At 56.8% G+C, this 23403-nt stretch overlaps 1 protein-coding gene across 1 annotated transcript; it reads right to left on the reverse strand.

The window, feature by feature from the left end:
• Nucleotides 1-9051: 9051 nt before the first annotated feature.
• On the reverse strand, nt 9052-12451 carry LOC116423026 (IgGFc-binding protein-like; the record flags this gene model as incomplete). Its single annotated transcript, XM_031963809.1, has 5 exons — nt 9052-9427; nt 9516-9715; nt 10074-10608; nt 10988-11556; nt 11869-12451. Coding segments are annotated over 5 exons (2103 nt in total), but the record flags the coding sequence as incomplete, so codon positions are not given.
• Between the last annotated feature and the right edge of the window lie 10952 nt (nt 12452-23403).

Consider the following 23403-nt stretch of genomic DNA (forward strand, 5'->3'; position numbering starts at 1 on the left):
ACAACATCCATGGAAAGAGTGAGCTTAAACTCAGAGTACAGAAGTATTGAGGCACAGGTATAGGAAACAGGTGAGACAAAAGGCAGCTCACAACTACTAGTAATATCACAAGACCTAGAACTCCTTTTTTTTTCCTTTTCTTTTTTTCCCCCCTTAAGAGTCCTCATTCAGACTTCCTGGCACACACTGTCTGTGCTTGGTAGGCTACCCAGCTAGCCTCCCAGGACCTGTGCCTTTCTTGAGTTCATAACTGACATTTTTCTGTGCTGTGAGGGAGTCATCCCCTGGATGACTATTTTCTATATCCATATCTCTTCTCAGTTATACGTCTCTGTTTTGGCTGAATGCACTGTTTCTTACTGGTCCAGTAGCTCTGATAACATGATCAATGTGGGGAGAAGGAACGTGCCCTCCTGGCATGGAGCACTCCTGAATCCTGGGATTTTTAGCTATATGTAAAATGTAATTGCTAAACTTCATCCAGATATTTAATGCCCTGAAAGGAATGACTGAATTGTTTGCTCAGCCAATCTCTTCATCCACTCAAGAGGTTCTTACATCATAAAGAGATCATGGGGCACAGATCCATCTTGTTTATGTGTTAAAACAACACCATGTATAAAATACATTCTGTGCCCAACGGTAGCTAGGTACAGCGAGTGGATAAACTGCAGGATCCTGCAGTGCAGGATAAATCTACCCTCAGACACTGACTAGCTACATGACCTTCTTTGCCTCAGTTTCCTCAGTTGTAAAGTGAGGATAACAACAGGACTTATATCTCAGGACTGTAATAAGGATCAAATGAGATAATATTTGCAAAGCACTTAACACAGTACAGGGCACATAGTAGGCATTTAAGAAATGTTATTACATAATAATAAAATAAAAAATCTGTGTATATATCTATGTATATCTATTGTTATTATATAAATGCTTGTTTTCTTCCTGTAATCACATTATATACACTGAGAATGGAGGGAAGGGGAAATCATAATCTGCTTTTCCTTATGCTTGAAGGGCTTGGAATATTTTCCTCTTTACCTCTGATTTTAAGATCCCCGGGTTCCTCCAAGGTTCAAATGCAACATTTCTGACAAACATCCCCCCCTTCCCAGTTTCTAATCACCTCCCTCCCCACCAACAAATTATCTGTTATGTCTTGGGTATCTACTCATATATGTGTATATTGCCCCCCTCATTGGACAGTAAAGTCTTTGAAGCACAGGGCTTGGTACAAAGCGGGTGCTTAATAAATTCTTGCTGACTGATAGACGGATTTAAGCCCAATTAGAACATATCACTTCCTCCACAAACTTTCCTCACTTCTTCCAGTTGGTTATGACCTCCCACCGGCTCCCATCAATAGGTTTTTAATTTTCTAATACACGTCTCATGTTTTGTCACGCATTTATGGCTCCCTCTATTTCTTTTTTTTACTCTTTTTTTTTGGGGGGGGGAGAGAAGGTCATTGGGGTTAAACGACTTGCCCAGGGTCACACAGCTAGGAAGTCGTAATTGTCTGAGTTTGGATTTGAACTCGGGTCCTCCTGACTTCAGGGCTGGTGCTCTGTCCACCGAGACATCTAGCTGCTCCCAGCTATCTCTTTTTTTGATACCTTTGCCAAAACAGTAAACTTCTTGAAGGAGTGACTGTAGCAGTGCCTCCATTTTTACACAGAAATATTTAGCAAATGAGTTGAATTAAGTAGGATCCTCTCCCCCAGCAGCCCCTGCTCACCGGGATGTAACGACCACGGTGGAAGCAGCCGCATCGCTCCTGGGATACGCAGCCAGTCCCATTGTACACGAAGCCGGGGTCACATTCACAGCCCTCGAAGCACTGGGGTGAGCAGCGAGCGGGAGCCAGGAGAGGGACACAGCCAAGGTCACACGTCCGGGCACAGATGCTGTAGTGACTCCGGGGTGGGCACCTCAGGGCTGAGGGCAGAAGGCAAGGATCAGCGGCACAGAGGCTCCCGGGCACCCAACAGAACAACCTCCTGCTTTCCGATCTCTTCCCAGCCCTCTCTGCTTCTTGGGAGCCAATCGATCCCTCCCCCCAACTCTGGTCTCCCCACTCCCCCTTTGCAGTCTTTCCTCAGGGTTGAGCTGCTCGACCATTTCTTCTCAGTTAATCCTTGGCTCTCCCAATTGGAAGGCTGGCTCACCCCTCCCTCCACCCCCAATCTGCCTCCTTTGCTCCGACATGTGAGCTGCTGAATGTGGCTATATGTCAACCTAATGGCAATAACAGAGAAATCAATAGGTTTCCTGGGGCACGTATCCAAGATCTAAGAGGGTACATCTCAAGACCTGTCAGAATGGATGAATACTACCGACTGGTGGTGATTCAGGGGGCACAAATCATTCCAGAAGAAACCCAGAAAGTTCCCTCAAGTATTTGCCAAAGGGAAAAGCTTGGATTAGAAGGAAAAGACCCTGGGGGTCATGGGTCTAGTTTTCATCACTTCTGGCCACAGAAGGCAAAGATGGAGGAGAGAAAAATTGGAGTTGGAAAGCAAAGTTGGAAGATGGCATCCAAGAATGGGATTTATGGTTTAAAATATGGAAATAATGTAGTCCTGGGCAGAGACGGAGGGAATTTGACTTAAGGTCAGAAAGAATAGGTTTGTTTATTGTCCTGTGAGTCTTAAAGTGAAAAAAGGAAGGGAGAGGGGGGAAAACTGACTATTAATTCACCAAAGTGGATCCCATAGAGTAGCTCCAGTGAAGAAGGAAGAGTGGCAGATGTCCCCAGACGACAAAATCCAAGAAAAGATCATGGACCTCAAATGTCTATTGACAAACGCCCAAAGTTTAGTCAACAAGGAAGAGGAACTGGAAGCCCTAACATGAAAAAAGGCAAGTTTGACCTCATAGGTGCCACAGAGACTGGAATATCGCCTTGGAGTGTGCTGGAGCCAACTCACACTGACTTACAAGAGTCGATTGTTAAATTTTCCATGGGACTAGTTATACCTTGGAAACTATCAGTACTTACAAATCAAGCTTGATTTATTTTCTAGACTTAAGAAAGTAATGGAGAATGTGTCAGTGATGCATGTTAAATTTAGAGGCGTGCCATGAGTATATTCCCATCCCAAGAAAACCAGTTGTTAAACACTTAGCAGCCCATTTTGCCACAGAGGCAAAGGGAAGTGGAAGCGGCCCAGCGTTCTAAATTAAGGAGGGATACTTCTGCCTTCCGGTCACACCGGCCTACCAGCTGTTCCACAAACACGGCATGCCAACGCCTCTCTTTGTCCATGAGTTCTAGAATGGTCTCCCTCCCTCCCTTCAGCCACTTTGGTGATCGGAGGCCCCTGGGCTTCCTCCAAAGCACAAGCCAAGCCTCTTCTCCTCCCTGATTCTCTCCAGTTGCTATTGTTCTCTCTGAACACCTCTGGAGGAGGTGGAATCATTAGAGCCAAAGTAGCTGTTAATGACTCATGGCCAATGTGGAGGGACCCTGTGGATCTGCCCTTGGCCCTGAGCTCTTCCTTTTTAACAGTCACACAGCAGGAATGATCCATTTGCACCTTGAATTTTCAGATGATATAAAGCCAGGAGGATGGCAAAAGGAAAAAAAGTCAGGATACAGAAAAAGGTCTTAACAAGTTGGAAGGACGGGTTGGTCTAAAAAGCTTAAATTTAATAGCAGTAAGGGGAAGATCTACACTTGAGCTCGAAAATCAATTTCCTAACTACTAGATAACCATTCCCATAAGAAAGATCTGGGGATTTTAGTGGACCACAAGCTCAATATTGATCACAGCAATCCCCAAAGTGGGTGCAGCCTTTGAATGAGGTAAGGAAGGCAATGGCTCAAAAAGAGACATTTGCTTCTTGAGACTCTCTTCTTGGTTACTTTTGTTATTCTTTGGTGGTTTTGCCTTCGGAGCCGTGTTCAGTCCCCAGGGTCCCCCTAGAGGAAGATTATTGACAGGATGGAGATCACCAGGGTGGCGGAGGGCCCCGAGATCAGACCCCAGGAGGGCCAAGAAGAGGCCCTGGGGATGCTTGGCTGGGAGCAGAGGAGACTCCCCAGGGATAAGAGAAGACATTCAGGGATTTGAAAAATATTGTGCAGGATCAGCCCAGAAAGCAGAACGGGAGAGCTGCAAAGGGACACAGTATGTGCTGAACGGTCTGTGGCCCTTAGGAGGATGTGGCTCCCATGCGCTCGAGAGACCTTGAAGGAAAAGTTAGAGCTGCTGTGTTTGAGGTGGGGGGCGGGGGGAGGTTTGAGGTGGCTCTGTGTAGTGGAGATCTCTTCTAGCTTTGGAGTTCTGGAAAACCCCGATGGGAGAGAGGAAGATGGGAGCAGGGAAAAGGTAGAAGGCAGCCAGGTGTGATAGAGCACTGGCCCTGAAGGCAGGAGGACCAGGGTTCAAATCCGACCTCAGACACTTAGTATGTCCTGGCTGTGTGACCCTGGGCAAGTCACTTAACCCCAACTGCTTCAACAAAAACAAATAAAAAAGGAAATAGGTAGGAGAGCACCCAGAAGCTGGCTAGACACCGAGAGTGGCGAGAGCTGCCAGATGCCCTGGGGAGGGAAGCAGCCCTTTGCTGCTGGAAATCAGAATGAGATTAAAGGTGGAAGCCCCGGCCTCCGCCTGCCTCTTGGGGGTAGCCCCCCCTTTGGGGACACTTTTGGCCAAACCAAGGCCAGGCCCCTCCTGGTGTCCCCGCCCGAGTCTGGGAAGCCACTCACGGCACAGGCTGGGGCTCCTCCAGGGCCGCACGTCGGCCCCGGCCTCCTGGCAGGCCTCCATGTAGGCGGTCAGCGAATCACACAGCCCCACCCGGCCCCCGTGGCCCTGGCACATGTCTTGGAGACAGAACCCAAAGAAGGGATCGGGCTGAACCAAGCCGTGGCAGCGGCCAAAGGGCCCCCTTGGCAGCCTGAGCAGCCCGCAGGCCGAGGGCCCCGAGAAGGCTGCATCCAGCCCCTGCGGACAGGGCGGGCAGGGCCTGGCGGGAGAGCAGGGGCCGGGCCTGGGCAGGGCCCAGCTGGTGGCAAAGGCCTCGAGAGAGCCCGCGGGGCCGAAGTCATCTAGGCCGCCATCCCCGTTGAAGTTCCCGCAGAGCCCGGAGAGGTGACCCCGGTACGTGGACGGCACGGTCAGCCGCAGGTGTCGGGCGGAGTCATAGAAGAGGCGCAGGCCGCAGGCCGCCTGGACAGCCACCACTCGGCCCTCGCGGGTGGCCCACAGGCGCCCTCCGGGCAGGACCAGGGGCAGGCGACAGCGCTCTCCGTTTACCTGGGGAGACACGGGAGGGTGCAGCTGACGTCCAGCCCGGGAGCCCTCACAGCTGCCAGCTGGCTGCAGCTAGGGCCCGAGGCCTGGGACCCACGAGGCCTCTGGTTCCTTGCAGGGACAGTCACCTGCTCAGTCCCTCCGGAAGTTGTTTAGCACAAGTGCAAAAGGGAAAACTGAGTCAGGGATCTGTCTAAGGCTTATAGCTGTTTGGAACGAGGATTTGAACTCGGACCCTCTGGGTCCAAACCAGCAGTCCCAGTGACTTGCCCATGGTGGGCAACTTCACGAATGCTCCTTGAATTGGGATTAACTAGTTGGAGGTCGGCCCGGCTCCTCCCAGCCTTTCCTGCTCCAGGAGCTCGCCTTTGGTCCTCTCCACCTCAGCCCTTCCCCAGGCCACGGGGAGGGAGAACCCTGGGCCTCTGTCCTTCCCAGGACCCGCTGTGCAACCTGCTGGTCCCACACCGCCTGGGGACCAGAGTCTAGGCTCTGGCGTTCACAACCCGAGACCCAGTGTCTTCTGGGAGCCCCAGGACCCAGGGCATAGGCTCTCACCCTGATAAAGTCGGGGGCACGACGATCCAGGAGCAGCGACCCGGAAGGTGAAGGTGGATTTGGGGGACCGCCCACCTCTGCACCTGCAGGCCGGGGGGCCAGGCCAAGCCTGGGCTAGTAAGACACACCCAGCCAGGCCCAAGGGCACGGGCTGCAAAGGAGGTGGGTTCTGCCAAAAAAGCAACTGGCCCGGCCTCGGGGAGCCTCAACCCCTGGACGGGGTGAGGCCTCTGGGGGGATGGCCTGAGGACAAGCCCCACCTGGCCGAGCGGCACCGCCTCTCACAGCCCGGGCCCGGGGTACGGGCCCCCAGGCCCTAGCGGGCCTGCACGGAGGCAGCCCGGGGCCCCGACACAGGCGCCCCACCAGCACGGGCCGGAGTTGCACACACAGCCCTCATGGCACCCGCTTTGAGCCCCCGGCCATCCCCCGATGTCACAGGGCAGGGTGGGTCCAGAGCCTAAAGGAATGAGTAAAATAAGTGTTGGGGTCGGGATGGGGAGGGAGGGAAAGAGACACCGAGGGAGGGAGGGAGGGGGAGGGGAGAGAGAAGAGAAGGGGAGAGGGAGAAAAGAGAAAGGGGAGAGAAGAGAAAACAGAAAAAGAGGGAAGAGAAAGAGAGACAGAAAAGAAAGGAGAGAAGAAGAAAGAGAGAAGAGAAACAAAAATAAAAAAAAAAAGAAAAGGAAGAAGACAGAAGAAACAGAAACAAAAAAGAAAATAGATTTGAGAAGAGAATAGAAAAGGAGAAGAGAGAAGAGAGACAGGAGAGAACAAGGACAGAGAAAAAGGGAGACAAGAAGAGAAGAAAGGAAAACAGGAAGATCAAAAATAGGAAACAGTCAAGGGGAAATGGAAGGTGGAGATAAGAGAAGACAGGAGAGAAACACAGACATGGGAAAAGTATCAAGGAAAGAAAGAGAAATATTCCAGTTAATCCAGCCTCAGCCAGTCCACAGCTCTGAGGTGTGGGCAGGGCCCTCCCTGCTCCCCCTGCCCCGAGCCTGAGGGAGCCGGCCGTCCACCCTCCTGCCAAGGACCTGGGATGGCCCCCGACCCCCCTGGGAACCCCGGCAGCTGGCCCGGTCACTCACGGCACAAGCCGGGCGTCCTCCAGGGCCTGAGCTGGACCCCCCGAGCCTGACAGGCGGCCACGTAGGCGGCCAGCGCTCGGCACAGAGCCCGGCGGCAGCCTCGGTGCTGACACACCTCCTCCACGCAGTCCTCTGTGAAAGGCGTGGGATCCAGGGTCCGGTGGCAGGGGCCCAGGGGCCCGGCCGAGGCACCCAGCAGTCCGCAGGAGCCCGGCCCTCGGTAGCGGCCACGCCGAGCGGCCAGGCAGGCTGGCGGGCAGTGCGGCCCACAGGACGGGCCGCAGCCAGGGACCTCGGCCACCTTCCAGGAGTGGGCCAGGCCCAAGAGGTGAGAGGTCGGTGTTCCTCCGGCCACAGCCCCACAGAGTCCGCACAGGCTCCCAGCCAGGGCCCGGGGGACCGAGAGCCGGACCAGACTGTCCCAGTCGTAGGTGAGAGACAGGCCCGAGGCCGTGTCCAGGCACAGCTGGCCCCCACAGGAATAGGCCTGGAGACAGCGTCCGTGGAAGAAGGGCAGTGACTCGAGGACGCCATCTACCTGTGGGGAGGGAGGACCCAGGCATCTGGTTATTTGCCCAGACCCGAGGACACACGGCTCATACCTAGTCATCCCAGCACGGGGTGGGGGGCCCGGACCCGGCCCCGGCCCAGATCTGGCTCAGTTCCCCGGGTGGGGCCCCTTCCTTTGGGGAAAGCTCTCCCTGGGCAGGAGCCTTTCCTTTACGAGTTCCCTGCACCAAGGGCACCCCAGGGCTCCTTCGTTCTGCCCTCCAGGAGCTCAGCAACCTCACCCCATTCCCTCGGTCATTCAACGAGCAATTATTAAGCCCCTCTTCCATGCCAGTCTAGATGCTGAGGATAACAAGGCCATAATAGATGGCCCTCGGGCCAGAAGAACTTGTGTTCTATTGGGAGAAAGTGTCCATCCGGGGAAGTCCATGCAGAGTGACTTGGGAAGACAGGGGCACCTGGGAGGGACTTGAGGGGTGCTGGGAGCCGAACCTCGGAGGGATCTGGGGGTCCCAAGATTGGAAAGTGAGGGGCAAGTGCCCTCCGGGCCTGGGAGACAGCTTTTGCAAAGGCTGGAGGGAAGATCCCAGAGGAGGGAAAGGGAAAACGTGTCATAAACCTGGGAAACCAGGCCGGAGCCCAGGGGAAAGGGGAAATGCACATGCTTGCCAACAGACTTTGTTCCCCCAAGTTTCCCCTTCCAAACACCAATTTGGGGGCAGAGGGGAAACTGTGAGAAGATGAGCGAGGGCAAGGAGGAATGGCAAGGAGTGAAGGGCCAGCAAGAGATCAGGAGGTCAGGATGGTCTCAGTGAGGAATCGTGGGGGAGGAGGCCGGCCTCACCCAGAGAAGGCCGGGGTCTCCCGGGCTCATGTCCAGCCGGAGGCCACAGGCCCGCAGGGTCAGGGATTTGGAGGAGCCAAGAGGCCGGATCTGGGTGGCTATGTCCAAGTAGAAGGGGCCGCCGTTCGCCCTCGCGCCGCAGGGCCCTGCCAGCCGGTACACACAAGACCCAGGGAAGCGGTATCTGGCTCCCCCAAAGGTATGGAAGTGGAAATCGCCGGAGGCAGTGCAGGTGACGTGCCGGGGCCCAGCGCCCAGACGGGTCGTCCGGCAGTGAGGTCCCCCCCCAGAGGTCTCTTCACAGTGGCCCTGGCACTGGGCGGGCCAGCACCGGGGGCCCGCACTTCCAGGGCGCCCAGCGGGGGGGCAGCGACAGCGCCGGGCACAGCCCTCTGCCCAGAAGGCCCGACCCGGCCTCTGGAGGCAGCCACACTGCTCGGTGGGCACGCAGCGTCCAGCCAGGAGCAGGCGGCCCGGCACACACTGGCACGAGGGGGCACAGGGCCGGCCACAGTGAGCCGGGGCGGCTGGGTCAGCGCACGTGGCGGGGCAGGCTGGGCCACAGGGCACGTAGCGGGAGTGGGGGGGACAGGCAGGGTTGGCGCCTGGGGCCAGTGCTGGGGTCGGCGAGCCTGGGGGCACCCGTGGGTGAGCTGTCGGGAGGGGAGAAGGGGGATCAGGGACCCGGAGCTCCAGCCCCGGCCCTGCTTCCCTGGGGACCTAGCTCGCTACACCTCGTGCTTCCCTACCTTCAGGGTCCCAGGCAGCCAAATAATTAGCTAGTTAATCAACCAACCAGATAATCGTGGAGCATTTATTAAGGGCTTAGCGCAGATGCCAGGCTGGGTGCCGGGTTACAACTGTGACGAATGGAAGGCTCCCTGCCCTGAGGCCCCACTCTGAAGGGGGCCGCCAGCGTCGTGGGGGGAGCCGCTCTTTCAGACCGGCACCACGCCTCCGGGCCCCGGCACAGACCCTGGGAGCCCCCCAAGGGAACGATCACCGAGGTCACCTGGGCCAGCGCAGCCAAGGATCCCATTGCTGATGCTGCAGAAGCGCCCCATGGGGCAGCGGTAGGGGACACAGAAGACCCCCTCCCCAGGCCGGCAGGAGCAGGCGGATGTGCACTGGTCAGTGAGGACCATCTGGCCGGGCTGGAGGGGGTGAGAACCAGAACAAGGTGAGAGACCGAGGCAGAGGCCGAGCCCGGGGGGAGCGGGGAGGGCCGGGCCAGGCGCTCACCGAGAAGTAGAGGCCCCGGTGGAAGCAGGGGCAGTTCTTCAGGGGGACGCAGGTCCCAGCCGCTGGGAAGTAGCCCGGGTCACACTGGCAGCCCTCGGCGCACCGGCCCGGGGTCCGGACGAGGGCTTGGAGGCCCGGGCAGGCAGCCGGGCAGGGGTCTGCACACAGGCTGTAGTGGCTATTCCGGGGACAGTGCATGTCTGTGGGCACAGAGGTGGGAAGTCAGCTGCCAAGGAGTCCCGGGCTCCCAGGCCTTCCCCTCTGCCGGAGCTCTGTCCGTCCCCCCTGGGCCTCCAGCCTCTCTCTGTCTGGGCCCCAACTCTGCCTTGGGTTCTGAACAGCCCGGCTCCAGCTCCTCCCAACTCCCAGCGCCAGTCCTTCCGCCCGACCCCAAAGGGCCAGCCCAGCCCCCAGCCCTGGTTCTCCCCGGCCCCCAGCCCCCAGCCCTGGTTCCCCCCGGCCGCCAGCCCCCAGCCCTGTTTCCCTCCAGCCTCTCAGCCCCCAGCCCTGGTTCCCCGTGGCCACCAATCCTGCTGCTGCTGCTGCCCCCAGACTCACAGCAAAGCTCCGAGCTCCTCCAGGGCAGCACCTGGGCCCCTGCCTCCTGGCAGGCAGCCACGTAGCTCCTGAGGCAGCTGCACAGGACGCTGTGGCTTCCCCGGCCCCGGAGGACATCCTCCAGGCAGCTTTGGAAAAAGGGTTCTGGGGGCAAAGCCCTGTGGCAGGGGGCAAACGGGCCCTTGGCTGCCAGCAGGAGCCCACAGGAGTCGGGCCCCTGGAATGGGGCACTGGCAGCCTCCCCCATGGCAGGGCAGCTGGGACCGGGGCAGGGCTGGGGCCGAGGGCAGGGCCGGAAGCTGGGGTCTAGACCCAAGGACGCGAGGTCGTCTGCCCCATTGCCATTGTAATTCCCACACAGCCCCAGCGTGTGGCCCTGATAAGCAGCAGGCAGAGCCAGGCTGAGGTGGGGGCCCTGGCTCAGGACCAGGCGGGGCCCTCCCTGGGTCACGAGCACCATCGAGGACCCCTGTATGAAGGCGCGGACCCCCCCACCAGGAAGCCCAAATGGGAGACAGCGTCGCACTCCATCCACCTGCGGTTAGGAGAGAGATGGGGTGGGGGAGACCCCCTGAAACCGGGGAACACTCTGGGGGCTGTGTGGGGTGAGCGAGCACCAGGTCAGGGAGGAGAGGAGGGAGAAAAGGAGAGAGGGAAGGAGGTGAGGGAAGGGAGACGGAGGAGGAGGAAGCACAGATGACAAATGGATGCACCCGAGCTGGACTGAGACATGTAGGAATGATCCCCAGAGATCCAGCTGGAGAAAGAGACTGAGGCCCCCAGAGCCCTCAGGCCCTCCCTGGGATGCTCACCCACTTCTTGTCATCCCTGGCTTTCCCCAGCCTCAGAGCCCCTGGTTTTGCCCTCTCTCCAGCCCCCAAGGCCCGTCGGGCTGCCGGGGCCGGCCCACTCACCGTCACATAGCCCCAGTCCCTGCGATCGAGACCAAAGCGGCGTCCAGCCGCAGCGAGGGTGATGTGGTTGATGGCAGCCCCGTAGGGCCCGTTATCCATCAGCACTGAGAAGGGCGGGAGGCTCGCTGGGCAGTTGGGGGCTGTGCTGGCCAGGGGGTAGGAGCAGTGCCCACCGAGTTGGAAGATGCTGCCGTCAAAGGTCCGGCAATGCGAGCCTCCAGTGATCAGGCAGAGCCCCGGGCTGGAGACTGCAGGGTCAGGGGCGGCCTGGGGGGCCTTACAGGGGCAGAATACATGGCCTCCAGCCTGGCAGATGCAGGGGTTTCTGCACGGCTCCGCCCAAACCCCCGGGAGCTGGAGGCCCGGCTCGTAGTAGCGGCCAGAGAGGAGGCAGCCACACTGGTGCAGGGGCACACAGGCTGCCCCGCTCAGCACAAAGCCGGTGTCACACACACATCCCTCTCGACACCGTCTGGCCTGGCAGCCTGCGGGTCCCGAGAGGCTTCCGCAGGTGACTGGGCAAGCTGGCCCACACAGCTCATAGTGGGAGCGAGCCGGGCATGGCGGGGCTGTGGGGAGAAAGGCCAAGTGAGTGAGCGCTGCCTGGGGACCCCCACTTCCCTTTAGTCAGGTGCCCACTGAAGTGGGTCCTGGGGGGGCGGGGGCCTGGATGTCTGACCTAAAGGTCAGTTCCCCGAGTCACTGAGGAGACAAAGACAGAGGCCCGAGTCCCTCGGGGCCCGGGGGACAAAAGCAGGGACCCGAGTCCCTCGGGGCTGGGGGGACAAAGCCAGGGGCCTGAATCCTCGGGGCCGGGGAAACAAAGGCAGGAGGCCCGAATCCTTGGGGCCGAGGGCCCAACTGCCAGACTCTGCACTCACGGCAAAAGTCTGAAGTCCTCCATGGGTAGATGAGGATCCCCTCCTCCTGGCAGGCAGCAGCATAGTCTGCAATGATGGGGCAGGCCCCCCTCCTGGGAATGAGGCAGGCATCCTGGACGCAGTCTTCAAAGTAGCCCTGGGGGTGCAGCCTCCGATGGCACAGCTGGAAGGGTCCGTCCTGCGCTATGAGACTGTGACAGCCTCTGATGTCCCCCCGGCATTGGCCAATGGCGTGCTTCCAATTGTCATCGGCCTCTTCTCTGCAGCCCTGGACCATCCCCACACGGCAGCTGCGGACCAGGGCCAGGGTACTGGACAGGCCAGAGGCCGGGAGGTGTCCCAGTGCGGGGAGCAGGTCGTTGGCCGGGTCTCCATCATAATTCGCGCAGAGACCGGCCACTCGTCCTGCATAGCTCTTGGGCAGGACCAGCACCAGGTGGCTGCCCCCATCGAAGGCCACTTCCAGGCCAAAGGCACAGCTCACGATGGTGTCCCACCCCCTGCGGAAAACCAGGACGCGACTGCCCACCTGGCAGGGAAGGTTCCTCCACGCCCCATTCACCTGCACACAGAGGGACAAAGGTCACGTCAGGGAAGACAAGGAGAGAGACCCAGGAAACCATGGTGGGATGAAGAGAGAGAAGGGATCGAGGGAAAGACGGACAGAGAGCAGGCGAGGGAGACACAGAGACAGCAAAACACTTGGAAACAGCAAAAGACAGAGCCATGGAGTGAGACGGAGGGGGTGAGGGGATAGTGAGAGGCAAAGAGATAAGGGGGGACAGAGGCAAGAGGAGAAAGAAAAAGCCACAGAGAGATGGGGAGAGACACAGAAAGAGTGTGGGAGACACTGGGAAAGAGAGACAGGAGAGAAAGAAAGAAGAGAGAGAGAAATGGAAAGACACAGAGAGACAGAGAGAGACAGAAAAATGGAGAGACAGAGAGACACAGAGAGAGAGATACACAGACACACACAGAGAGACAGTGAGATAAGCAAATACCAAAGTGTGGCAGGGCAGGTGGACCAAGAGAGCAAGCCACAAGGAGAAAAGAAGGAGCAAGAGGAGGGCGGGGCCGAGTCCCAGGGTCGCCCAGAGAGCCCTCCATGTCTTACCAGAACCCTGCCAGACTGGCCCTGGTCCAGCCGGACATGGCCTCCCGGCACAAGGACCTCGACCCCACTCAGGCTCCCGGCAGGCCCTGCGTTGAGGAGGACGCGGAAGGGGGTCAGGGGCTGCTCCCCGCTGAGGCCGCGGCTCTTGAGGCCGCTGAGCAGATAGCTGCAGGAGCCAGAGAAGCGGTAGCGGTGGCCATCAAAGGTCTCGAAGTGGCCCTCGCCCGCTACCCGGCAAGTGCCGCTCCCGGCGGCCCGGCAGCCGCGCACGCCCCCCGTGACGGCGCAGCGCTCGCCTGGCCCGCAGCCCGCCTCTCGGCAGCGAGCCCGGCCCCCGTCGGCGGGGCACGAGCAGCGGCGGCCACAGCCCGGGCCCCTCCAAAGGGCTTCCCCGGGCGCCAAGAGCAGCCCCTCGAGGCGGCAGCCGCAGCCCGGGCCGTCGCGCCGCACGCACGTGGGGCCGCTGCGCACGAAGCCGGGGTCGCAGGCGCAGGTCTCCAGGCAGGGCAGCGGGCACCGCTGGGGGGGCTCTCCCTCTTGGTCTGCACACGTGGCCGGGCAGGCGGAACCGCAGGGCTCATAGTGGCTGTTGGGTCCGCAAATCCGCGCTTCAGAGACAGAGGACACAAAGAGGGACGGGGATGAGCCCCTTCATCTCTCCCAGAAGCCCAAAAGCCGCGCGCCTCCCGCCTCCCATCTCCCCCGGCCGAGAGCCTCTGCCTGATTTCCCAGGATCGGAATCCTCGGCCCGCCACCGGCCTCGGCCCCAGAATCCTCGGTTTCGGACGGAAGGCGTAGGAATAGCAGCCGGCGCGGAGGGCTCCTTCACACTGGGCTTGAAGACGCGCCACAGTGACAGGACCGTTAAAGCTCCGCAGTTCAGACCCTTGCTTGCTGGACAGCTCCACTGAGGGGAGGCTGCTCTGGGAGCTGCAACTGCCTCCCTCACGCGCTGCCCATGCGGGTCCTTCCCTCTCCCAGCCAAGATCCTGCCTCCAACAGCTCTCAGGCCTGCGCCCCCACCCCCACCCCAAGCTTTCTCTTCTTCTGGCCAAAGAACCCTCGTTCCTCCAACTAATTTTTACGCAATCATTTCCCCTAACGGTCCTTCTAAAGCCCGGCTCCTAGTAATGAATATACGCTTCTAGATGGGCTTGGAACAAGGCAGAGGACAAAGGGGACCTCTTCATCACTTGGCTTCCAGTGACCCAAACATGATTTCCTGTTTGGACTGCTTTATTCCGCTCACACTTAGCTTGGTGTTGCAATAGATAGAGCGGGTCTGGAGTCAGGAGGACCTGAATTCAAATAAGACCTCAGACACTTCCTAGCTGTGAGACCCTGGGCCAGTCACTTAACCTGGTTTGCCTCAGTTTCTACAACTGTAAAATGAGCTGGGGAAGGAAATAACAAACCAATCTAGTATCTTCACCAAGGAAACCCTAAATGGGATCAGGAGAAGTCAGATATCACAGAAAAATGACTGAATAAAAATGAGCTGGAAGTCAATTTAACCCCACCAGGCCTTTCACAGGATCTGCCCTCCTGTTGGACTTGTCCTATTCTGCAATTGGGAAGCTGAATTTTTGAACCTAAGTAAAGGACTTCAGGTTTTATTCATTCATTCATTCATTATTTTCTTAAATGGAAATTTAATATTATCAAATTGGCTCCAGAATTCTAACTTGTTGCCTGGTTAACTTAATTTTTTTAATATCCAGAATCTCTCATATCTCTCAGCTTTGTGTCGCCTGCAAACTTAATGAAAAAGAAAGGATGCGAAGGAGAGGGGAGATAGAGATATAGAGGGAAAGAGGGAAAGAAGAATAGAATAGGAAAACAAAAAGAGGGAAGGACCCAAATTAATGCACAAATGTTAATCTCTGCTTTATGTTATCTGCAAATTTAATGAAAAAGAAAGGAAGTGAAGGAGGAGAGGGGGAGATAGAGCTATAGAGACCCAAAATTAACCCACAAATGTTATTAGCATTTTATACAAAAGTAAAAACCCAGAAAGAAGCAATAATAGAAATTATTCAAAATAACTTTAAAATGCATAAATAATTAGGAGTTTTACCTACTTAGAAACATTCAAGATTCATATAAATATAACTATACTTTACAGGAAGAGAAATAATTGGAGAAATATTTGTGACTCATGGGAGATGGGAGGAAGAGGAGACTGGGAAGAGGAAGATGGAGAAGTAACCCTGGTAACTTCTTTGCCATCTAAAACTTTGATAGGCATCCCATAAATTCTTTCATTCAAGTCACTGATAAGAAGCTGGCCACTTCCCTCTTGGTCCAGGTCACAGGAAGTCCCACCCCCTACTTAGGATCCACTGCCCACTGGTTCAAGGCAAACCCTAGCTTCCTTAGCCCGACCTAAGTGGCCTTGCTTCCCAGAAGATCCCAAGGTCCAGGATCACGACACATTTGTGCCAAGACCCCCATGCACTTACGGCAATAGGTCATGGGCCTCCAGAGGCCCAGGGATACTGCCTCCCGCTGACAGGCGTGGGCATATGTCTCCAGCTCTCGGCAAATCACCGGTCTATAGCCAGGGAAGGCACAAGCCGCCTCCAGGCAACTGAGTACAAAGGGCTTGGGGTCCAGGAACGGGTGGCAATTTCCAAAGGGGCCCTTCGGGTTTTTCATGAGCATACACGCTCTCACCCCCTGTCCCCTAGGGCCCATAATGCATGGAGACCCCCACTGTGAGTGGCAGGGGGCAGTCTTCGGCTCCAAGGCCCAAGCTTGGGCAAAAAGTCTGACAGAGGCAGAGGAACCAGATATCCTAGGGCTCGAACCCAGGACAGGGCCTTGCTGTGTGAGGCTCAGGTCATCTGCTGGATTCCCATTAAAGTTCCCACAGAGGCCCCCCACATGGCCCCGGTACCCGCCAGACACTTTGAGGGACAGGGCTTGCTGCCAGTCATAGATTAGGTGGAAAGCAATCTGAGGTCCCAGTCCCATGCTGGTCCCAACTCCTACCCTTGCCTTGGCTCCTGTTGCAATGTCTGATGTGGTCCAGGTACTTGACGGTATCTCTGCCCCTGTCTGGGCTTCAGTCCCAGTCTTGGATCCTGTTGCTTCTTTTGTCTTGGTTTCAGTCCCTGTACTGGTCCCGGTCCAAGCCCCGGCCCCTGCTATGGTCCCAGTATCAGTCCCCATCCAAGTCTCAGACCCTGCCTCGGGGGAAGCCCCGGCAGCTGTCCATGTCTCGGTCCTGGTTCCTGCTCCTGCGTTAACTGCAGCCCCTTCCTTGTCTGTGGTCCTGGTCCCTGGCCAGATTCTGGATCCTGCTCCTTGCCCTGCCACTGCCTTAGTTGCGGTCCCAATTCCTGACCCGGTTACTGCCTCAGCCTGGGCCTCAGCCCATAGCTCAGTCCCGCGGTAGTAGAGTCGAAGCTTCCCGTTTGCTAGGGTCACCGGTAGCCGGACTCTCTGCTGGTCAACCTGGGGGGAGACCCGTTTGTGAAGGACCCGGGAGCCTTCAGGAAGAGGGGCTGAGCAGGGGCTCTGGGGAGTCGTCCTACTGAGGACCTGATTCCCTGCCCTCTAGGAAAGGAAGGGGAGATACCTGGGAGGACAGACCAGATGCCCAGGCCCTTACCCTGACAAAGCCGTATTCGTATCTGGCAGCTGTGATCGTGTGGCCGAATACACTCAGGGTGACGTAGCGGAAGGGCAGTTGGTCTCCGCTGCCACCAAACCACACGTGGAAGGCTGGGAGCCCTGCTTCGGGGACTCCTTGAGGACAGCGACACACCACATACGCACAGGCTCCTGGGACCGCAAAGGATCGCCGGTCGAAGGTGTGAAAGTAGGGGAGTCCCAAAGCCCAACAAGTCCCTATGGCTGCAGCTCCAGAAAAATCCTCAGCAACTACGATGGACCCAAGGCCAGATACCTCCCCAGGAACCTCCATGGATTCCAGACCCAATTCCTCAATAGACACCACTCCATACCCAAGCCCAGGTTCTGACACAGATTCCCCCAAGGACCCGATTTCGGATTGTGATACAGAACTGACAATGGGCCCAATCCTGGGTTCCAGTCCTGGCTGGTGTTCTGATTCAGACTCACCCAAGGGTCCACCCACAACAATGGGTCCCGGTATAGACCCCCCCAGGGTCTCTGGTTTTGCCAAGAGCCATCCATGGGACCTTTGCCGAAGTTTTAGATGGTTTAGGTTTGTTTTGAAGCGTATTTGCAAAAAGATCAGGCAATGTTTAAGGTTTGGTTAATTTACATTTGCCGGTTTTTAATACAACTGAGGGAGTTTTCACCAGGCGACACGATGTACCCTTGCTGCAGAAATAATTCTTGCAGGTTGGGGAGTAAACAGAATGATGAAGAAGAAAGGGATGCGGGGGAGGCCCTGGCGATGGGGGCAGGGAATGAGGGAAGCGGTTGGGGAGGGGCAGAGTGAGGGAGTCCACTTGGGGAAGGGTCCTGGGCTGAGGGTGGGGCAGAGGGAAGAACCCAGAGAGGGGATCGGGATCTGACATCTGTGGAGAGTGAACCAAGGAGCTGAAAGCTTGCAGATGTTCCGACAGAGTCGTAGTTTGGAGAACTGTCAGGGAGGAGAGGAAACAGCTGGAGGGAGAGTGGGATCCAGGTGCCCAGTTAAAAGCTCCTCTGCCTATCGGGATTGTGCTCCCCAAACCCTCAGAGACAGAGTCCCACAGGGGTTGGGGCTCCTCACCTCCCTGTGGGACTCAGACATCCCCCCCTTCCTAGTCCCCAGCCCCTGTGGGTTCTCCTCCCCATGGGACTCAGACATCCCCTCCCTTCCTAGTCCCCAGCCCCTGTGGGTTCTCCTCCCCATGGGACTCAGACATTCCCTCCCTTCCTAGTCCCCAGCCCCTGCAGGCTCCTCACCTCCCCTTGGGACTCAGGCGTCCCTTCTCTCCCAGTCCCCAGCCCCGCGGGCTCCCCACTTCCCACTGGGACTCGGCCCAGCCCTAGCCTCTCCATAGCCTGGGAGCGGGACTCACCAGTCTGCCTCACTGCCTGCTCTCCAAAGCCAGCGTTCTCCGAGGTCCCACAGCTGAGGACCCCCATGACCTGGCCCCCGAGAGTCTCCAGCCGGTGGTTGCCTTCGCCTCCATTGCCAAAGGGGACCTCGGCCCAGGAGAAGCTTTTGTCTCCACAGGGAATGAGCCGCCAGGTCAAGTGGGTCAGCGGCCGCTTATCCAGCAGCACCGAGCCCGGCACCGGTCCCTCTCCGGGGGCCACGAGCAGCGCCACGTTGGAGAAGCCCGGCTGCTCAATCAGGGAGTAGCAGGAGCCGTAGGAGTCCTCGGACCGCACCTGCGCAAACCAGGGGTCGTAGACCACGCCCTGCCGGGACCCACCCCCGGCCAAGAACAGCACCTGGAGCTCCACCGAGGACCGGAGCGCAAGGGGACTGCGCGAGTCCACCTGGAACCGCAGGACCCGGCCGGGATCCAGCAGCCGCTCGCCGGGGCTCCCGCCCCTCCAGAAGTCCAGGTGGCCCTCGCTGTCCGCCACGACGTAGACGTAGTCGTAGGAGCTTTTCGTCCCGGGATCCCGCGTGGCAAAGGGAGGCACGGCGTAGACGCGGCCCCAGTGGCCCACGGGCAGCAGCTGCTCGCACACGAGCTCGCAGTCGCGGCCCGCGCGCAGGCAGCTGTGGCCCGCCATCAGCGCCACGGGGTGCTCGGCGCTCACCACGGTCCCCGACAGGTTCCTTTCACTTTGCACCTGCACCGCTCCGAAGGGCGCCAGGACCACGTCCAGGGGCTGTCTGGCCTGGTGGGTCACGTTGTCCAGGGTCACGGGGCACGGGGCGATCATCCGGACGCGCGTGGACCGCGGCCCCGCCACCACCGCAAACTCCTTGTACCTGTCCCCGGCCCGCGGCGCCGGCGTGACGACGATGTAGCGCCTGCCCAGCTGCTCGCAGGGCAAAACCCGCACGGTGTCCAGAGAGCGCGGCCGGGCGTTCACGGCCAGCACGGACACCTCCAGCGACGACGTGACCCGCACAGCGCCGAGGCCTATTCCCGAGCCGCGCAGCTCCACGCTCGATGGCAGCTTTACGCTCAGCGTGCGCCCGGGCTCCAGGTTCAGCTCCCGGCGGAAGGCGGCCCCCGGAGCCTCCACGATCACCCGGGCCGGCCTCTGCTCGGAATCCGTCACCTCCTGCGCCCAGGACACGTACAGGCGGAAGTCTGGCCCCGCCGGACCCCCATTCTGCAGAAAGGCCGTGAGGAAGCAGCGGCCCACGGAGCCCCAGGCCGGACCTGGTGGAGAATGCGGAGAGAGCCGGGTCGAGTCCCGGGGGCACCCCTACCAGCCAGCATCCTGCCGCACGTCCAACTCCGCCGCCGGCTTCGCAGTCGCACTTCCTCCCGCTCTGAGCCAGAGCCCTAACCCACCGCCTCACGGTCTGAACTAGCGGCTCCCTACCGTAGCAGCTCATTGCTCAGAGCGAGCTCTCCAAGCTCAGCTGCTCCGCCACCCCTTGTCTCAGAGGTCCCTTCCTTAACACTCACCCAGCGGGAGCCAGAGGTAGATGGAGAGTAGGATGGGTAGGCAGGCAGCCATGCCTGGGAGAGAGGGAGGAGGATTAAGAAGACGCTCTTCCACTGGACCTATTCCCCGACTGACTGAACCTAACTTGCAGCTCTCTAATTGGGGCCCTCCCCTTATCCCGAGTTAGAGCCCTCCCCTTATCCCGAGTTAGAGCCCTCCCCCTATCCCGAGTTAGAGCCCTCCCCCTATCCCGAGAAGCATCCCTCATAGACCCTCCCAACTGCCTCTAGAAAGAAGGGCCAAGCTCCCAGCATCCCGCTCCATAGCCGAAAGGGTAAAGGACTGGACTAGAATAGGACTGGAGCCCCACCTGTCCCGGGAGCCTGGCTGGGGCTGCTCCTTCAGCGGGAGGATTTATACTTCTCCGCACTTGGGTCCAGCTCCGGCCCCCAGGCCCACCCTTTCCCTACACGGATGTCCCTATTAATGCTGGCTCCTGGCAGGCCAGGGCCGGTAATTAGCCTTAATGAGCTTAAATTACCAAACGTCCAGAAGGGCTGAGAGAGAGATGGATAGAGGGGCAGAGACAAGAAAGAGACTGGAATAGAGGGAGGGACAGAGACAGAGATGGTCAAGAAAGGAGATCAGGGTAGAGAAGAAGAGACAGGGACAGGAGGCTGGTAAGGAAAGGGGAAGGTGAGAGGGATAGACAGAAAATGGAGGAAGAAGAAACGAAGAAAAAGAAACGAAGTTAGAAGACATGGAGGGAATGAAAGCTAGACTAAGAATGGGGGGAGAAAAGGAAGGAAGACTGGATGGAGAGCTTACAAAAGAGAAGGAGCAGGGTGGAAAGAGGAGCCAGGAGAAAGCCAAGGTAGAGGAAGGCAGGAAAAGAAGGAAGGGTGAGGCGGACTGGAGAGAATCCAGAGAGAAGATTAGGAGAAAGATAAGAGACAGGGAGAGATCCAGGAAGAGACAGAACTAGGTTAAAAAATAGAGACTGCAAGGCAAAACAATTGACGTTTAGAAAGCACTTTATTTACACGATCTTAATTGGGCTCTCATCCTTAGGAAGAAAGTATTATTAGCCCCATTTTATAAATGCTGGAACTGAAGGTCAGAGAGGTTGAATAATTGGATCCTGATTGTACACTGCTAAGTACCAGAGCCAGATTTTCTGCCTTCAGGTCTGTTATTCTTTCTACTACACTATGAGTCCTCCTTCAAAGAGACAGAGAGATTCAGAGACAGAGAGACAAACAGGAAGAGAGATAGAGACAGAGATAAGAGACAGAAAAAAGATGAGAGAGAGAGAGAGACAGAGAGAGAGACAGAGAGACAGAGACAGAGACAGACAGAAACACATAGAGAAAGAAGAAGACAGAGATGGAGACAGAGAAAGACAGAGATACAGATTCAGAGAGACAAGAAGAACCAAAGAGCCAGAGAGAGAGTGGGAGGGAAGGAGAGGAGGAGGGAGAGGAAAGAGAGATTGGGGGTGGGAGTGGGAACCAGGAGAGAGTAGGAGATAAGAATTCTTAGGCAGAAGGATTGTGAGTGGGCTGAGTAGAAAATTTCTAGAGCCAGAATTAGGTAGAACCCAGGGATTGGGACCTGAGGGCCTGGATCCCTGAGAAGATTGGGGGATGATGAGGAACCTGTGGCCTGGCAAAGACCTGGCTGGCCTGGGAGGACTCGCTGTGCGGGATGCTTGGTTGGGAGCAAGGAGGGGCAAGCAGGGACAATGGCCTAGACGTCACCCCTTGTCCCAGAACATCTCGAGCCAGAGAACAAAGATGCCGCACCCCAATCTGAAGACAGGGGCGCAGTGCCCCGGTCACTTGCTCAGGGACAAGGGGAAATGAAGGAGAAAGCACAAAAGATCATAGTGAGGGCGACACAGGAGGACAAAGGGGGACAATGTAAAGGTGGAGGAAAACAGAAATAGTAGAAGAGGGCAGAGTTTGGATAAACATGGAGAGAATAGCATGAGGAAATATGGGATGACAAAGAAAACAGTGGGGGGAATAACAAACAGTATGGATGACGGAGTGATCAAAGTATGGGGGGGCAGGTCTGTGGAGGGCCAAGGCAAAAGCAAGCAGAAAGAATGAGTAGTAATGTGGGAGACAGTGCAGTGAGGAGAGGGGAGAGATGGGAAAACACAGGGGCAATGCACATCCGAGGGGGACAGATGTGAGAAACAGTGATTGAGGAGACAGCATTGGAGAGAAATAACAATGGGGGATGGGCTGTGAGGGGCGGTATGGAGGGCAGATGTAAACCTAGTGCGTGTAGGGAGCATAAAGGAGAAAAAAGAGATTGGATGGAGCTGGGGGACAGTGTGTAGGGGATGTAATAAAAACATTAGAAGAAAGAGGGGGGATGGAGGAATAGAAGTGCCAGAGGGACATAGAGGACGGCGAGAAGGTGATTTGAGAGATAATTTAGGGAAAGACACGGGGTCATAGTGTATTGTTCAAGGGGCATGGGAGCAGTGTGGGAGGTTGTAAGGGAACATGGAGAAAGGAGTGCTGGAAGTGGAGGAGACAGAAGAGCTCAAAGAGACATTATGGGGAGGCCTGTGAATAGAGGGGCAGTGTCAAAGATGGGGGGAATAGTGGGAACCATCAATGGGATGGAGCAGGGAAGACCCCTGAAAGACTACCCAGAACATAGACACTGCTGGGACACATGGGGGAGAATGGGGAGGCAGCATGTACAGGATATGGGGGGGAGTGTGGTGGGGACTTTGTGGGCAGTAAGGGAAGGACTCCAGGATCCCTGAGAGGAACACGGGGACCCCAGGGAGAGATGAACCATGTGAAGTGTCTGAGAGGCAGACAAGAAAGAGACTGGGATTGAAATTGGGTGGGAAGATAGACAGGGACAGGCAAAGAAGAGAATCAGAGGAAGAGAGAAATGGGATGGAAAGGCAAGAGAAAGAGAATGAAAGGGACACAAGAGAGGCAAAGGAAGGGGAATACAGGCAGGCCCAGTGGGGGGACAGTTCAGCAAATGGTGGGAAATATGGAGGATGTGAAATAACACAATAGATAATGTAAGGGGACTGGATTGGAGTTAGGGGTAGTATTCTACTCTTTTATTATAGCTTTTTATTTACAAAACACATGCATGGGTAATTTTTCAGCATTGACCCTTGCAAAACCTGTTCCACCCCCTCCCACCCCACCTCAGATGGCAGGTAGACCAATAGTATTATACTCTTAAGGACACTCCCCAATTAGCCCCACACTGGTTGTGTTCCCAGGACAGCTAGGTGTTAAAGTGGATGAAGTGCCAGTTCAGAGATCAGGAAAATTCATCTTCCTGAGTTCAAATCCAGACTCGGGCATTTACCAGTTGTGTGATCCTAGGAAAGTTACTTCACCCTATTTGCCTCGGTTTCCCCCTTTGTGACATGAGCCGGGGAAGGAAATGGCAAATCAATTGAGTATCTCTGCCAAGAAAATTCCAGATGGGGTCATGGAGAATCAGACATGATTGAAAAATGACTTAACAAGAAAGTTGCATTCCTTTCTTTCTGCTTATCCAGGAAACTTTTATTTCCTTTTGCAGAGAATAATGTTTTACCTCTCTGCACATGGGCAGTCTCTAGTAGCCCAAGATGGGTCTTAACCATGTGTTTCTCCCCAAAACCTTGTGGGGAAGGGGGACTAGGAAAAGGTCTGCTTACAGCCGAGGAAGGGAAGGGAACAGGGGGAGAAACTCCTTCCCTTCTTCCTCTTTCCCAGTAGAACGTAAACTCCCTGAGAGCAGGCACTTTTTAATGTCTCTAGTACCAAGTCCAATGCTTAGCACAGATAGGCACTTAATAATTGATTCATTAATCAAAAGGTGGGAAAAAAATGGGGTAGTTGGAAGTAGAAAAGACTTCCAATAATCTTCACTGC

The sequence above is a fragment of the Sarcophilus harrisii genome, chromosome 3, assembly GCF_902635505.1.
Source record: "Sarcophilus harrisii chromosome 3, mSarHar1.11, whole genome shotgun sequence".
In the NCBI taxonomy this organism is placed as follows: domain Eukaryota; kingdom Metazoa; phylum Chordata; class Mammalia; order Dasyuromorphia; family Dasyuridae; genus Sarcophilus; species Sarcophilus harrisii.